Below are 17,064 nucleotides of genomic sequence, written 5' to 3'. Positions count from 1 at the left end.
TACTGTTGTTCAACTCAAGTTAAAGATTTAACCAATGCAACCCAGTGATTGAACTTCTTACCATCAGATAGAAAGCTTTATGGTCAAATAGTACATGTGAACTTCTCACCATTCATAAGCTCATTTTATTTCCCGCCTGCAGGGTTACGTGTGCAATGGCCTCTTGTGCAAGTTTGCCAAGATAGTAGTAGAAAAACTTCAAGAGAATTTTAACGAACTAAACTGCAGCCCTAAATTCCCAAAGCTTCCTCAAGTTTCAAAAAATGCTAAGAACAAGGTCGAACATGTTTATCCCTGTTACAAGCCAAGGATGTCAATGAAAGTATTATGGTATTTACATAAAGGGATGTCAGCCAAGTTATGTCCGTAAACACTGTCCACCCCACATCGTAAATTATTAAAGCAAGTTACAGTCTGCACAACTTGCTTCTAAGCAAATTTTCTACCACTACCCTACCTCATAATATGTCTCAAACAGTTCAACAGAACCAACACTGAAGCAACTCCAGAAGAAGAATCATCATATATCTTGAACCATTTAATATCTTTTTCAGACGAGAGACGCAGGAAACAAACACAAATCCAACACCCCAAAATCAAAGTAAATGCCAAACGGTATCTTGCTAACATGTAATCCTTTTTATCTTCTTGGTATTCACTGACATGTTACATACAGAAGATCAATAGTCATCACCTCTGGATATGACCTCCTTGCAAGTTGGCCGGAGTAGGATGGTATGCTCAAACTGAGAGACATAGCTTCCCTTGACGTCACAAAGAGGTGGACAAGGCTGCATGTGAACAAAATCCAATATTTATACACCAGTGCATCATCTGTCTAGTGAAGGGCATGTAAAAAATTGGCCCAATGGTATGTCATCTAAAAACTCAATAAAAACAAATTAAATCAATTTCACCTGCACAATTCCAGCATCACATAAGTTCTTCAATGCCATAAGATATTTGGTCTCACCCAACCGGTCTAAATAACGTCTGCAAAATGCTAAGGTGGAGAAGTTCTTATTAATTGTTGCTAAGAGTTGCTTTGCTCTGGGCAGCCTCAACGGGACGTGGCCAACATCAAAATTTTTCATGTAAATGCTGCACTCCAAGTCTTCTCTTACATATCCCTTTCCTGCAAAAGAACAAAGTTACCCCTAACAGGACATTGAAACAAACTTATAATAAACCTACATTAAATGCAAAGGCGATTACCTGTCCAACCAAAGGTTTCAATAGCGAAAAATTCACCCTCTTCCATTTTTGTCTGCTCACCTCCCTTCACAATGGGCACAGATTTTCCAGATGGATTTGATAGGGCCCGATGCTATGTCCATTTAAGTTCTGGATGCTCTTAACTGCAACAAGTCATACAATAATCCAAACATTAGGAAAGTATTTGTTCCTAAGTCTATAACTTAAATCTTAAAATTAAGTTCCTGTGCTAATGCCAAGGCAACAAGTTAGATCAAAATCGAATAATATACAGAGCAGAAGCAAAAGCCTTGAGAAAAATGCTTTTAGTGATGAGACATCAAGGCAACTATGAAAACCGACTTTACAAAGTCTACTAAAGTGATTTGAAAATGAAAATTGTACAGAGTAAAAAGAAAGGTGGGATGAAGCATCAATATTAGCTATCAAATCATATAGATGATCAAGAAATTTCACACTTCAGTCAGTTTTGAGAACTGAAGGGTCCATAGAGATTACATCCATGGCATTAAGAGAATTTAATGAAGTGCAGACATGTATAATTGGAATTTCACTTACAATCAACAAATAATTTCTTAAACTGCAATGACCACATACTTAAGAGGAACTAATGTGGGCAAGGCATCAGAATAAGCAAAAGGAATAAGTGCAATTAAGACAAAGATGTCTCTAGAGAAGCAGGCCAAGAAAAGAAGAGTAAGAATGGAGCTACAGCGGGTCGAAAAAGAAAAAGAAATGGAGTTCAGATCCTCATAATAAGAATTCTTGCATGACGAAAAACAGAAGTCACTTTAAGGAACTGCAGAAATGAGAAGACCATAACTGGCTTTGTAAGGCATACTTGGAAATATAACATAAAGCTTTATCAGTGTATTTGTCAATATATTCCACAAGATAGGATGAAAACAAAATCAAATAATGCCAAACTCACACCTTAGAGGAACATATGCACCAAAACAGTGACATATTACCACCACGAGCAACGAATTTAGGGGTCCAATTCCACTAGTTCAATAATTTCGGCGTCATAACAAGCAATTCTGCAATGATCTCACTATATTCAACTTTAAACTCAATTGCAATTTTTTTACAATTCCCCACATACATGAGCAGAAGTTGACCAATTAACTATGTAAACGATGCCTAAGAGTCCCTCAGTGGACATAACACCAGTTATGCTTAGAAAAGTGTAGTTGTAATTAGCCTAGCAAAGTAAACCACTTTGTTACTTTCCAGTTTTCCTAATTAATGTCTGCCATAACATTCTTAAATAATGCACCAACCAAAGCAATGGGAGCATTAGTGATATAGTGATGCTTCATATATTGACAGAAGCACATACTGTTAAACCTAAACAAACCAAAAAAGAAGAGTTACGAGGATAAACCATTGTAAAAACATCTTAGCTGCCAGAGAAGACCAAAGTACAATCGAGTTAACATCACACAAATCAACTCCTCCGCATAAACTAACAAGCCAACCAAATTAACACACATCATTCATGGCAATGGAAGAACTGCATTTAACTACGCAACTACCTGAGTAAGGGAAGTACCTTGAAAAGTCTTTCCATTAATTTCAACTTCGTATGACTCCATGACCTCTTGGATTGCAGCACCAACATCACAAAGACGAACGTCTATTCCAGATTCCTATAAAACCATAGGTTATGATTGACATGTCTAGATCTTGAAGAGAGATGATGAATCCATCTCATGCAATGAAATTCTGCCTGATGCTTCCTATGGATTAGGAAGGAAAAATGCCATAAAAATATTATCCTTTAAACACAGCCAGGTACAGCAATAACTCTCTCACCATCACACTCCTTTCTAGAGCTGAGAAAAGTGAGTAAAAACAAAACTTGATCTATGATGAATCAACAAAAGCAAGACGGAACCATGCGATATGTCATGGATTCAATTCATATCTAATGAGACTCGGTCCAGGAAGTGTGAATTACCTTAATACCAGCATTCGTTGCTTCCCGGGAGGCTTCAAGCAGAGGATCAAACATGGGATTAAAGGCCACTGTAAATGCACAGTCGACTATAAGCCCTGCAAATTGAGTAGACTTTTGAGATAAGATCAGTAAGGCAAGGTACCGATACAAGTCATGCAAAAATGAATTAAGATATAAGCAGCAAGCGAAAAGAAGTTTCGCTAAACAAACTCAATAAAATTACCATCAACATGAGTCCCAAAGTCCAACTTCATCACATCATCATACTGAAGCACAGTCTTATCTCCCGTATTTGGAGTCCAGTGAGCAGCAACCCTAAAAAGAGAGGAAGTGAGAAAGAAGATACATCCAACAAAATCAAGTAAAGTTGAACACAAAAGCCATCACTATACCAATTTAAAGAGCATCCTGTAGGGAAAGCAATCCCTGCTTGCAAACCATTTTCAGATATTAGCTTACGAACCGTGTTCTCTAAGGTCTCACATAAGTCAGTCATTAGCATTCCGGGTTTCAAAATTTCCCTGATATACTTCCTAACCTGCTTAGAAATAAATCAAGCCAAAGTCAAGAAGTAATAAGAAAGTTCATAGCAAAAGTGGTCGATATGTTTTTCCCTTCACCATACACAGTCTAATATGCATTTTGAGCAGCAATAAGAGCATAAGTAGACGGAGATTGCAACCTGTCGATGAACCTCTGCTGCTCGTCGAACTGAATTATATATTGGTTTTTGAAGGCGCTCCAATTCCCTCTTCTCTTCAGACGTCACCCTCCATAAATTACTATAAATGAATTGAAATTTCAGCACATAAGATTTTAGAAGTTAGCAATACCTAGAAAAGCTACGTGATTGAGCTAGAGGGAAGACTGGCATGAAATCTTTCTCTACATGTCTGTGTGTCTATCCATTTGTATTTTTCACATAACCATATAGAATTGAAAAAAGTAAAAAGAACTTCTGATGGTGACTAGTGGCTCTCGCATTAAAATTATATAAAATTATATAAGAGTTAATATCTTGTCAATACTTGAGCTCCTCATGAAAATGATCATGAAAGAAACTTAGATTACATCAAAAGAAAAAGCTAAAAGCCCAGCCAACACATATTATTGATGACTGAAACTTGAGGGCAAAAAGAAGTAATGTGGCACAGTGGAAATATAGAAAGATCAGAGACAATGGCATAGGTTATTCTCTATATTGTCTACCATCAACAAATCATCATAGAATAGACTAGTGAATTTATATAGGTGAATGCAAAAGATCAAGATGTGCATCAATTTCAGACTTCAGGCCCATGGCGAACTGTTCCAAGAGCTAGCAATTCATGTTCTCATGTCATCACCACGACATGTCAATTTAAGATGGTTATACTTTATTTGTTTGAGCCCACAATGACACATTAATCATTTCACATTTTTGAAGCCCCCATCATGACACATCTACTAACAAGCAAGAAGCGACACAGAATGCCATGTATAACACATTTGACAAATGATTTTCTACGTAAGTATTAAAAAAATGTGTCGCAAATTAAAAATGTTCAAAGACATCTTTGAGCATCTATAAAAGAAGAGTACATAGAAAGGCCATCGCCACAACATCATCCTTTTAGAAAGCACTACAAGTACATAAAAAAAAATCCCTTTCCCAGTGCCAAGGTAGATTAAAGAAAATGGACCAAAAATATGATGCAGGATGACGAGTCCCACAACAAAGAATAAACCTTCAGGTTTCACACACAAAGCTTCCTAAGCATCACTTCAATAAGTTTTGTCCCTCGAGTCGAAAGAAGTTCAGTTAGGGCATATTTTGAGTAAAACTCCTGACCAAACTTCTTGTGATAATAAAACTAGTATGGTATCATGAAACCATCATTTTCAACTATGTTTGCTTGATTGTTAAAATATGATCCATTTTGTGAAAAATCTAGAACTCCCTAGACTGCTCTACGTATGAAGGAAGAAAGCCAGCTGGAAATTAGTTGAAAAGTCAACAAAAGTGGCTGGGAGTTGCAAAGAATAGAATAATGCAGAAAAATTGAGAAGAGACCAGATTCTTCGGGAGAAGCCGCGACATGCAGAGACAAAGAAGCAAGCTGAATTTTTTATTATTTCTTGTACTTAATGTCGGTGAAGAAGAGGCGGTGCTCACGCCTATAAATAGGGGTTGGGGTGTGTGTTTTGAGTTGTAGAAAAACCACACACACTCCTTCCAAAACCCTTCCTCTGTAATAAAAGTTTTCATAATAAAAGCTCTTTTTTTTTAACCCATTCTCCCTTTGCCTTTATAGTCCTTTTATTCACACATAACACTTGCACACACACACACGCTTCCGCAAAACCACCAACAGTGGTATCAGAGCCACGTCTTTGGTTGGTGTCGGGCGTTTGTCCTACCCACCCACTCCTAAAACTACTATTTCCAAATACCCACTAACTAAACCATGGCCAACTCTACCTCGTCCTCATTTCCCATTCCCATTTTTGATGGGAACAACTATGACTTTTGGAGCATAAAAATGACTACATTCTTGATGGCCCAAGACTTATGGGACATCGTGGAAAAAGGTCACGAGGCTCCGCCAAAGGTGCGAGTGTTTCAAGGATCAACTACAAAAGGATGCAAGGGCGCTATATTTTATCCAACAAGCACTCTCGGAAACCGTATTTCCGAGAATAATTGGAGCAAGGACTGCAAAAGAGGCTTGGGATATACTACGAGAAGAATTTCAAGGATCGGAAAAGGTACGCACTATTCGTCTTCAAACACTAAGAAGAGATTTTGAGAATTCTAAAATGAAAAATTATGAGACCGTACAAGAATATTGTGGAAAATTAAAGGAACTCGTTAATCAAATGAGAGCCTATGGAGATGGGATAACTGATCAAAGGGTTGTTGAGAAAATATTGGTGTCACTTACCAAAAAATACAACTCCATAGTTACAACTATAGAAGGAAGTAAAGACTTGACGACCCTATCAATAAGTGAATTAATTGGCTCTCTAGAAGCATATGAGAAAAGACTAATGGCACAAGATGAAGATTCAGTCGAAAGTGCCTTTCAGTCTAAAGTAAATATACGGTCTCATCAAACTAAAAATGATGGAAGGAGCTCATGGAAAAACAAAAGAGGAGGAGAAATTATAAAAAAGAAAATTATCCACCTTGTGGTATTTGCAAGAAAACAAATCATTTGGAGAAGGATTGTTGGTTTAAAAATAAAAAACAATGCCGCTTTTGTAAAAGATATGGCCACGTAGAAAAAGATTGTCGCTCGAAAACAAATAATCGAGCAAACTATGTAGAAAAAAAGAAAGTGAAGAGAATACATTCTACGCAGGCCAAGCGGCAAATGACAATAAAAATGAAACATGGTACATCGATAGTGGGTGTAGCAATCACATGACGGGGGACGAATCTATATTCACTCATATTGATAAGTCGGTGAAATCTCAAGTAAAGTTGGGCAATGGTGCATTAGTAGATGTCAAAGGAAAAGGCACCATCGCCGTGGAAACGAATAAAGGCCCAAAATATATACGTAATGTATATTTAGTCCCTCGTCTTGCACAAAATCTCTTAAGTGTGGGCCAAATGATACAAAGTGGGTATTCTCTATATTTTAATAGAGATGCCTGCATTATCTATGATAAATATAAAAATATCATTGCCTCTGTTAAGATGAAAAATAACAATTTTCCTATTCAATGGAAATTGGTCAAAGATATAGCCATGAAAGCTCAACTTGATGATTCATGGCTATGGCATCGAAGATTTGGCCACTTCAATTTTGCTGGGCTAAAAATTCTCCATCAGAAAAATATGATGAGAGATTTTCCAGCCATCACAGAAATTTCAGATGTTTGTGAAGGCTGTCTTCTTGGAAAACAACAGAGACAGTCCTTCCCATCTGGAGTTTCATGGAAAGCTAAGGAGCCATTGGAACTTGTCCACACGGACGTGTGCGGTCCGATGAGGACACCTACACCCAGTCAAAATAAATATTTCATCTTATTCATTGACGATTATACAAGAATGACGTGGGTATATTTTCTTCGAGAAAGATCTGAGGTTTTCTCTATCTTTAGAAAATTCAAGAACCACGTCGAGAATCAAAGTGGCCAAAGAATCAAAGTCCTAAGAAGTGACAGAGGCACAGAATACAATTCAAAGGAGTTTAATAAATTTTGTGAAGATGAAGGAGTCCATCATCAACTAACTGTTGGCTACGCCCCAGAACAAAATGGAGTAGCTGAAAGAAAAAATAGAACCGTCATGGAGATGGCAAGGTCTATGCTAAAAGAGAAAGGCCTTCCCAACACTTTCTGGGCAGAAGCAGTTTATACTGCTGTATACCTACTAAACAGGTGTCCAACGAAAGCTATACAAAATAAAACTCCAGTCGAAGCATGGAGTGGACGAAAGCCTTCAGCAAAGCATCTTAAAGTGTTTGGATGCATTTGCTACGTCCACATCCCTACTCAAAAAAGGAGTAAACTAGATGAAAAGACAGAAAAAGGAATATTCCTTGGATATAGTGACCAATCAAAAGGCTATCGAATTTACAACCTAAGAACTAAAAAGCTAATAATTAGTCGAGATGTCGAGTTCGACGAGAATGCTGCCTGGAATTGGGAAAGCGAGAAGATTGAGAAGAAGTACATAACCTTGCCAGACATACCACCTGCTCAAGAGGAGACAATGTCACAAGAAGGAGGAGTAGTACCGGATTCTACCACTCACGATATAACTCCACCAAGCTCTCCAAGAGCAACACAAGAAGAGTCTACTCCAAAGTCTCCAGTACTAAGGGTAAAAGCCCTTAAAAGAATTTACGATACATGCAACTTTGCTATTTTGGAACCAGAAAACTACGAACAAGCATCCAAAGAAGAAGTCTGGATAAAAGCCATGAAGGAAGAGATCAAGATGATCGAGAAAAATGAAACTTGGGAGCTTGTCGATCGACCCGAAGACAAAGAGATCATTGGCGTCAAGTGGGTCTATAAGACGAAGCTCAATGCGGATGGATCAATCCAGAAGCATAAAGCAAGGCTTGTGGCGAAAGGATACTTGCAACAACCAGGTATCGACTATACTGAAACTTTTGCTCCCGTCGCCCGCCTTGATACTATTCGAGCACTTATAGCCTTAGCGGCACAAAAAGATTGGAAGATTTATCAACTAGATGTAAAATCAGCATTTCTAAATGGATACCTTCAAGAAGAAATATATGTAGCTCAACCAGAAGGCTTTATTGTCAAAGGTAATGAAGAAAAAGTCTTAAAGCTTAAGAAGGCCCTATATGGGTTAAAACAAGCACCACGTGCATGGTATAGTAGAATCGATGAATACTTCATCAAACAAGGATTCAGGAGGAGTATGAGTGAGCCAACACTCTACATCAAGACCCAAGGTAAGTCCGACACTCTCATTGTCTCTCTATATGTAGATGATCTCATATATACAGGAAACAATGAGACAATGATCCGAGAATTTAAAGAAGAAATGATGAAGACATTTGAAATGACGGACTTGGGCTTGATGAACTATTTCCTCGGTATTGAAGTCAATCAAGATAAAGGAATTTTCATCTCGCAAAAGAAATATACCGAAAAGCTCCTTGAAAAATTCAAGATGAATAATTGCAAAACAATGGCAACACCACTTGTGATGAATGAAAAACTATTGAAAGAAGATGGAGCTGCAAAAGCAGACGCTTCACTCTATAGAAGCCTAATTGGGAGTCTACTTTATCTTACTGCTACACGACCAGATATTATGTACGCGACAAGTTTACTATCACGGTTTATGCAGAGTCCAAGCCAAATTCATTTTGGAGCAACCAAGAGAATTCTAAGATACTTACAAGGAACCACTGATTATGGTATTTGGTACCGACCTAGCGCAACAACTAAGTTGATCGGTTATACTGATAGCGATTGGGCAGGATCATCTGATGACAGGAGGAGCACCACTGGTTATGCATTCACATTAGGTTCTGGAATATTTTCATGGACATCAAAAAAACAAGACTCAGTGGCACAATCCACTGCTGAAGCAGAATATATTGCGGCTTCTACAACTACTAGTCATGCAATATGGCTTCGAAGAATTTTAGAAGACATTGGAGAACCACAAATGGAATCAACGCCAATATTTTGCGACAACAAGTCCGCAATAGCAATATCAAAAAATCCGGTCTTTCATGGAAGAACAAAACATATTGATATAAAATATCACTTCATTCGTGAAGTGCAAAGCAAAGGAGATATCGAGCTAAAATATTGTAAGACTGAAGATCAAATTGCGGACATACTCACTAAAGCACTACCAACGGCAAAATTCAAGACATTGAGAGGCATGCTTGGAGTATCACAAAAATGGATCAAGAGGAGTGTTAAAATATGATCTATTTTGTGAAAAATCTAGAACTCCCTAGACTGCTCTACGTATGAAGGAAGAAAGCCAGCTGGAAATTAGTTGAAAAGTCAACAAAAGTGGCTGGGAGTTGCAAAGAATAGAATAATGCAGAAAAATTGAGAAGAGACCAGATTCTTCGGGAGAAGCCGCGACATGCAGAGACAAAGAAGCAAGCTGAATTTTTATTATTTCTTGTACTTAATGTCGGTGAAGAAGAGGCGGTGCTCACGCCTATAAATAGGGGTTGGGGTGCGTGTTTTGAGTTGTAGAAAAACCACACACACTCCTTCCAAAACCCTTCCTCTGTAATAAAAGTTTTCATAATAAAAGCTCTCTTTTTTTAACCCATTCTCCCTTTGCCTTTATAGTCCTTTTATTCACACATAACACTTGCACACACACACGCTTCCGCAAAACCACCAACATTGATCTTCAGAGAGCCACTTTGAACTGGTGCTTCCTTGTTTTCCCCAACGTGCACCCTCACTGAACATTGACAAGCAACATGACTGAAATCTCCAAACCAGAAGCACTAACTTTCAAGCCATCGTTGACCCATTCATATTTGATCTCTTTCGTGCATTCAACAACATCATTTCACTCAAGATTTTCCTTCTCGAGTTCAGACTCTTCTAATACTTGAAAATTTTGAACACCTCTAATATTTTCATCTTGTGGAGGGACTTGCTTGACAGTTGTCTCCCTTGGTTGCACTCCCAGGGCAATAAACTTCTTTATTTGCTCAAAGAATTTATCAATCTAGCTGTTTGTTGCTTAAAATGGCATCCGTGATCTTTGTGCATAGTGTCCGACTTGGATGTCAACTCACCAACCTCGGAATTCAACTCAAAGTTGGTCATTATTGTGGGAGAAAGTATAGAAGCCTTCCCTCTGATACCATAATTGATGTAGGACAGCAAGATCAACATCAAAGAATAAATCTTTAGGCTTCACACCTGAAGCTTCCTAAGCATCATACCTAGAGTTTCTTAAGCAGCACACCTAGGAGAAGAATTGCATAACACACTCCCAAAGTATATACTTGTAGAAACTCTATTACAAAGTTACAACAATATTAACAGACTCTCTACAGTTCTACTCCAAGTTGAAAAAGGAAAACTCTAAAAAATGTAAGACTGCTAATTTATCTATAAGTAGAAACATAATAGCTGCATCAAAATACTACATCTAAAGACCTGAACCCACTGTGTATCTCTCTCTCTCTCTCTCTCTCTCATGCTCAAACACACAATTTCATACTTTGTGATACCATTTCTTAAGAAACCTTACTCTTTGCTGTTGACAAAGAGAGCTTTGGACCACTTTTAAAAGAGCAAAAAGATGATGATTTGCTCTTTACTAGAGGAATAGGTGGCCAAGTTAAACACAGATCGACTGGCCTTGTAGAATGATAAAATCAGAGTCCCAAGACTGACTTAAAAATAGGCGAGGGACATGACTGATGAAGTTCTGGGGAGTCACCAGGAATTCAATCAAGCATAGTTGTGGTCCAGGTATTGGTTTGAGCAGCACTCCGAGACTATGCTCTTTGGTCACCTCCACTTTCCTACTTCAATTGGAAGTCCCATTCTGAGACTCTAGTTTCTAATGATAGAAAAATTTCTCTCAACAATAGACGGAAGAGAACAAAGTAAAGAAAGGTTTCCAATTGACAATACAAAGTTCTTGCGGAACCTCACCTCGTATCAATTGTAAGTTAAAGAAATCTCCTAGACACGCTTAATGCAGCTACAACAAGTAATTAACAGAAGATTCTGGCCACTAGAAGGGCAGGAAGGAAACTATATAAATGTCCATCCAACCAATAGACTCCACAACGATTACAGATAAAAAAGCACGATAAGTCAGGAACTCACTCATCCTTGTACTGTTGAATTTCACCCTCTGGAAACTCCCCAGATGGAAAAAGTTCAGCAACAGGAATTGAGGGCGGATTAGTCTGCTGGGGCAATTCTTTCTTTTTCCTAAGAGCCAAACAAGGGTTAAAATTCTCAAACTGCACTCATTGGGAGGGAAGGGTAGGGGAGGAGGTAGAAAGAGTATTACTTGCTTTTATTCTTTTTCTTTTTCTTCTTGGTGACTTCTCCTGTAGGAAAATCGAACCAAATTAAGTCACGATCAATGCAGACCTGTCGCGACCAATTTTTCGTCGGGTGTGAACCACCTAGGGTTTAGCTAATGGATTGTTAAGCCTAAACTTAACTCGGGCTCTCCCAAGCCCATACCAATTCGCGACTTAGCTTCAAGTTTATAACATGCAAATGATTTTTCAATTAGGAGTCGCCACTAATCTATTTTTGGTGGGTCGATTAGAAAGCCAAGTAAAGTAACGGGAGATTTACTTTACTCCTACGAACCAGAGATTATGAATTCGGGGACTTGGTTACGCTAGACTTTCCTAACGCCTTTTCGGTACATTTCTTTTTTATTTCGAAGAAAATTTTGCAGGCAGCTTGGATTGATGTTAAATCTAATTCTCTAACATGCGAGGCGATCATGCGGGTGCGCAATCCATCAATTTAACATCCAAGAAAGCAAATAGAAAATGCAGGACTTATCTCGTAGCAATGAAAGCATCTGCATTGTTAATTCAAAATCCACATCAACAACCTTGGATATGGTTTCTAATTAACACGCAAATTCTCTTTTTTTGTTTTCACTTATTTAATGATAATCATGCAATGCATGCTACTAATCTAAGATGATATGACATGGCAATATGACCTAAATTGTATGACATGAGTAAAATAATTTCTAAAGAAATGCAATGATTAAATGTGCAATCTAAATTAACCTAATGACTTAATTCTAATGACAGGCAATTTCTAATTAAATGAACCTAGCAACAATCACTAAATGACGTGCATTTCGTGACCCTAACGCTATATGACGTGTACATGATTTTTTTATTTTCTTAATAAGCATGCAATCTATCCTAATATAAAACTAACATCTTAAATGAATGCATCTTTTTTGGATTTTTATTTAAGGAAGTCGAAATAAATAAATTTCCTATTCTAAACATGCAAAATAATCCTAAAATAAGTATTTCTAACATGAACCTAATCTAACTCAAATGTTTTTTTTTTCCTTTTACGGGAGCGAACAAATAAAGGCATCAAAAACAGCACGGCACCAAATCAAGCAAAATATCATCCATGTCCATTTAATTTTGGGAAATAAATTGACGTATCGTATCTTGCGCATGAGATCGGATTGGCCAATTTCAAATGAAATCGCGAATCGTATCTTGAGCGTGAGATCGGATTGGCGATTTTTCCGTGTGATTGCGAGTCGTATTTCGAGCGTGAAATCGGACCATCAATCGTATGCACGTTGTAAAATTAGGAAAATTTCATAATTCGAGAGATCAAGAGATCTCTTGGATATGGCAATATCAATCAAACATTCAAAGAAATATTGCGATATTACAAATTAGGTAGCGACATATATGAAAATCAAATTGATGGAGAGTCTTACCTAATTCACGATGTCACATGGATGACGTTTCCGAATTCAGATGGATGATGGGTCACGGAAATCATGGTGAGGAAGGCCGGCAATCAGTAGCATGCATGGTTGCTCGGTAATGGTCGGACACGTTCCATAAGAGTATTTGGTATTCTATTTGAGAACTTCAGCTTCTTTTCACTTTGCTATCAAGCTTCGCCATTTTAAAAAAGCTTGGGCAAAACAGGACAAACTTCACCGCCTCTTTTGTATTGGGAACGCCCTCTTGTGCCCATTGAAGAATTTGGTGTCGGTTGAGTTGTTCAGAGAATCATCAAAGCGGTTGACGTCGAGGTGTGTATCGGGTTGAGCCGGACTTGGTCCTAGATGCTTCGCCCAATCTGTTGGATGTGAAGACAGATTTGCAAGTTTGGTGGAAACGTGCTGCTGAATGCTTTGGTCGTAGATCATCACTTGCAGGACTTGAGTCTGTGTTTAATGCTATGGTGGGTGGATGGTTTGACCGCGTGGACTCAACCTTTCCAGTTGAACGAGTATGTCCTTTGTTCCCAGTTCTCCATATCTCCTGGTTCTGCTCAAAAACCTGCAAAACAGAATATTTATCTAACTTGGCTCGGTGAGGATGCTGTAAGTCTCGATGGTGCTTTATGTCATCATGATGGAGGGCACTGAGCAGCAATTCGTTATGGTGATTGCGGCTAGAAGGAGTGATGTAGATCGGTGCGAGGAAGCAACTCGTGGGTGTCGCTCCGTGCAAGGCAGGAACAGAGCACCGTCGCTGGGAAAGAGTGGCAGCTTCACGGTGGCGTCTTGACTCACGCTCGGTGCTACGTTTATTCTTTTAGCGTGTAGAGTATCTGGTATCAGAAAGAAGCGAGCCCCCCCTTCAATGTGGCCATGGATGCGTCGATGTCGCGGCTGCTCTCTTACGGTTGTGCAAGCGGCAGGATCAGAGAATTGCAAGTGTTGACCGGCACTGGTATAGAGGACTTGACCGAGGCTCTCCTCTCCAAGATCTCTCTTTCTCTCGTGTGTTCTCTCTGAAATTATCAATTTGCCGGCCACCACGATTTCTTCAAGGGGGCGTGATGCTCTCTCTTCAATGCTCTCAATTGTGGCTGCCGTCTATTTTCAATATGTGTGGCCTCCTTTTATATGCATGCACGAAGCCCCCCACCAAGGAAAGAAAATGTGATAAAATATTATAAAATCTTCACTTTTGTTTTTCTTTCCCCTCTCGGGTGCGCTCAAAATCTGCGACTTTCATGTTTTCGAACGAAGAATATATCACGCCGTGTACGCTTCTTGCTGATACATTATATGAATATATAAAACGTCAACTACCATATCATCCTTTCTTTTTATTCATTTTCATTGGTCAAATTTTCCTTTTATGCTCTTGAATGAATATTGACACGATATTTCTTTTGGTCTTGTTCCGATTGTGAATTTTCCTCCAAGTATTTGACGAAGATATCCATTTCTTGTTTGAAATAAAGAAATGCCTTCATATCTATCAAGCTTAAAATCGTTCGTTCGAGTCCATCCACCATCGTCGACCCAATGTGACTGCAATAGAAAAATGAATGCACCTAAAATTATTTGTTATGCAATTAATATTTTTTCAGGGATAAAATTAATTCTTAATTTTCTATGCAATAAATAAATGATCGGATCGCCAAAATTTAGGTGTCAACAAGACCAAAAGGAAAAAAAGACAAGGACCTAATCTAGATGCAGCAGGCAGGAAATGTCCACCAATCCCCAATAATTACAACTAGAGAAAACGCGGCCAAGGCGCTCTCCAAAGAGAAGGGGGTTATTGGGTAGCGCAAGAAAAGAGAGCGGGAGGACCATTATCCTTGCCGTCGTCGGCATCGGTTTGCAGCGCGTCAAGGCGCTCGGTAGCCTCCTCTACGCCATTTTCTTCGGCAGGAACCGCTGCCACGGGCACGTTCTCCCCCTCCATCGACCAATGACCTGAAATCGCAGACGAGGGCGCGACGTATAAAACGCTTGGAAAGGTTTTAGCAAATGTCGAGCAAACAGAAGGTAATGAGCGGAGTGCGGAAGAGCAAGACGGAAACGGTCAGAAGCCAGGAAAAACAAACGATCAAAGTTCGTCATCCGCGTTAGCAAGTTCGACGGAACCCTAAATATACATCGATAGTTTGACAGATATGGATAAATGGAAAAGCAATCTAGGAGGAGAAGATGACGACGACGACGACGACCTTCAACTCCGTTCCTGAATTCAGCGTGTTTGAATCGAATCCCTCGCCCTCGCTCTCTCTCTCTCTCTCTCTCTCTCTCTCTCGCGTGCTGTACGTGCAACTGCTCGCCTTCAGCGCCGACCAGACCAGACCAGACAAACCCCTCCTCCTCCTCAACACGAACCCAAAAATATATACGAGAGAGATACAAGGCGGCTCTCCCCCACGCCCCTTCTCTTCTTGGTTTTAAGAGCGAGGTCTCGAGGCATATTGGTCAACAAAAAATAAAAAAAAGGAAAAACCGAGAGGGCGAGGAACTGTCGAGGAGCCGCTTCCTTTTTCTTCCTTTTATTTTTCTCCGCTCCTACATTCATTTTTTTTTATTTATATTTCTTTGGATATATAAAAATTATTTTTCCTTTTTCATCAAAATTACAAATTAAAGCACATGAAGAGCAAGATTTAGATCCAGTGAAAAGTAAAAGCAAAAAGTTCATTCGAATAAGTTCTAAGTCTTAACACTTGTTATCTTTCTCCACTTTGATTCTTTTATAGGTTATGGCAAAAATTCCGTAAAAAAACTTGTAATATCTTTATTTTCTTAAATAATAATCTAAGTGATTATATCAGTATCAAAAAATGGTCTAGAGTGATAATAACTATTTCAAATAGAAGCCCAACTTCACTGGCTTGCTAGTAAAAAAAAAATTCCAATCGATTAATAATACTTTTGTCCAAACACAAATTAAAATTTAATTTAATTATATTAAAACTTCAAAAAGAAAAATTAAAAAAAAAAGAGGAACACACAAGCGAGAGGGCTCTTGCCTGCCTATGACTATCGCCCCATCATCGGTGGGGCGACAACGACGGCCTGAGTCACCCGCACTTGGGGCGAGGGCTCATAACCCTTGCCGAATAGAGGCGAGGGCTCGCCTAGTCTTAGGAGAGGGTCATTGCCCTTGCCCAAGCGCTAGTGCTCTTGTCGGTTGTTGCCATCGCCCCATCGATGATGGGGGCAGTGGCCATAGGCGAGAGAGAGTGCTTATGCCTATGTTTCCCCTTCTTCTTAAGTTTTAGTTTTTTTATATTTTTTACGAAAAAATAAAGAAAGAAAGGAAAACAGTTGGTGAGTTCAAGCCTTTATTTAAGATTGATATGATCACTTTTAATGTTCTTATTTAAAATAATATCGACTTCAGGTCTTTATTTATGAAAATGAGAATACTTCAAGTTTTTATTTGAAATGATGTTAACTTTGGACATTTATTTGAAAAAATGAGAGTACTTTAAATCTTTATTTGAAAATTTTCCTAAATTATGTTATCTTTCAATGAAAATGGAATAAATCTGATCTGACCTTTTTCATTAATTTTCTCATCTACATGGCCATTAAAACAAGTCGATGGAGCTCTATAAACTGCCATTAAACCAGAACGGTGCCTTGTCGTTTTCATGTTAAAGAAAAAGAGTTGGAAAAGTAAAGAAAAGAAGATGAAATCCGATGGAAGAGGCGATGGTGCAAAGGCAGCGCCTTGCTTTGCCCTCGCGCGGTGGTAGGGGTAGCCACTCGCGACCAAAGTGGGAGGACGAGCCAGGCCCTCACCTCGCCTCGTCGCAACTGCTGCTTCGTGTAAACCCGTGCAAAGATTCCTGAACCCTCGACGACGTCTACTCCGATTTCTCTACTGTCCTTTATTTTATTTTATTTTATTTCCTTCGCTTTTAATTTCAGGCTTATATAATAATAAAAT

The 17,064-nt window shown here is 38.8% G+C and overlaps 1 protein-coding gene across 1 annotated transcript; it reads right to left on the bottom strand.

Moving 5' to 3' along the window:
• Nucleotides 1-495: 495 nt before the first annotated feature.
• LOC104443318 (methionine aminopeptidase 2B-like) lies at nt 496-15,371 on the bottom strand. The gene is given in 13 exon segments (XM_039312048.1): nt 496-791; nt 918-1,135; nt 1,216-1,305; nt 1,308-1,358; nt 2,771-2,867; nt 3,179-3,273; nt 3,402-3,493; nt 3,571-3,716; nt 3,861-3,960; nt 11,483-11,590; nt 11,673-11,712; nt 14,952-15,077; nt 15,332-15,371. Coding segments are annotated over 12 exon segments (1,263 nt in total). The 5' UTR covers nt 15,067-15,077; nt 15,332-15,371; the 3' UTR covers nt 496-680.
• Between the last annotated feature and the right edge of the window lie 1,693 nt (nt 15,372-17,064).

Source organism: Eucalyptus grandis, chromosome 5 (assembly GCF_016545825.1).
Source record: "Eucalyptus grandis isolate ANBG69807.140 chromosome 5, ASM1654582v1, whole genome shotgun sequence".
Taxonomy (NCBI): Eukaryota; Viridiplantae; Streptophyta; class Magnoliopsida; order Myrtales; family Myrtaceae; genus Eucalyptus; species Eucalyptus grandis.
Note: the sequence above shows the minus strand (reverse complement) of the source record. Positions and strands in the feature narration are given on the sequence as shown.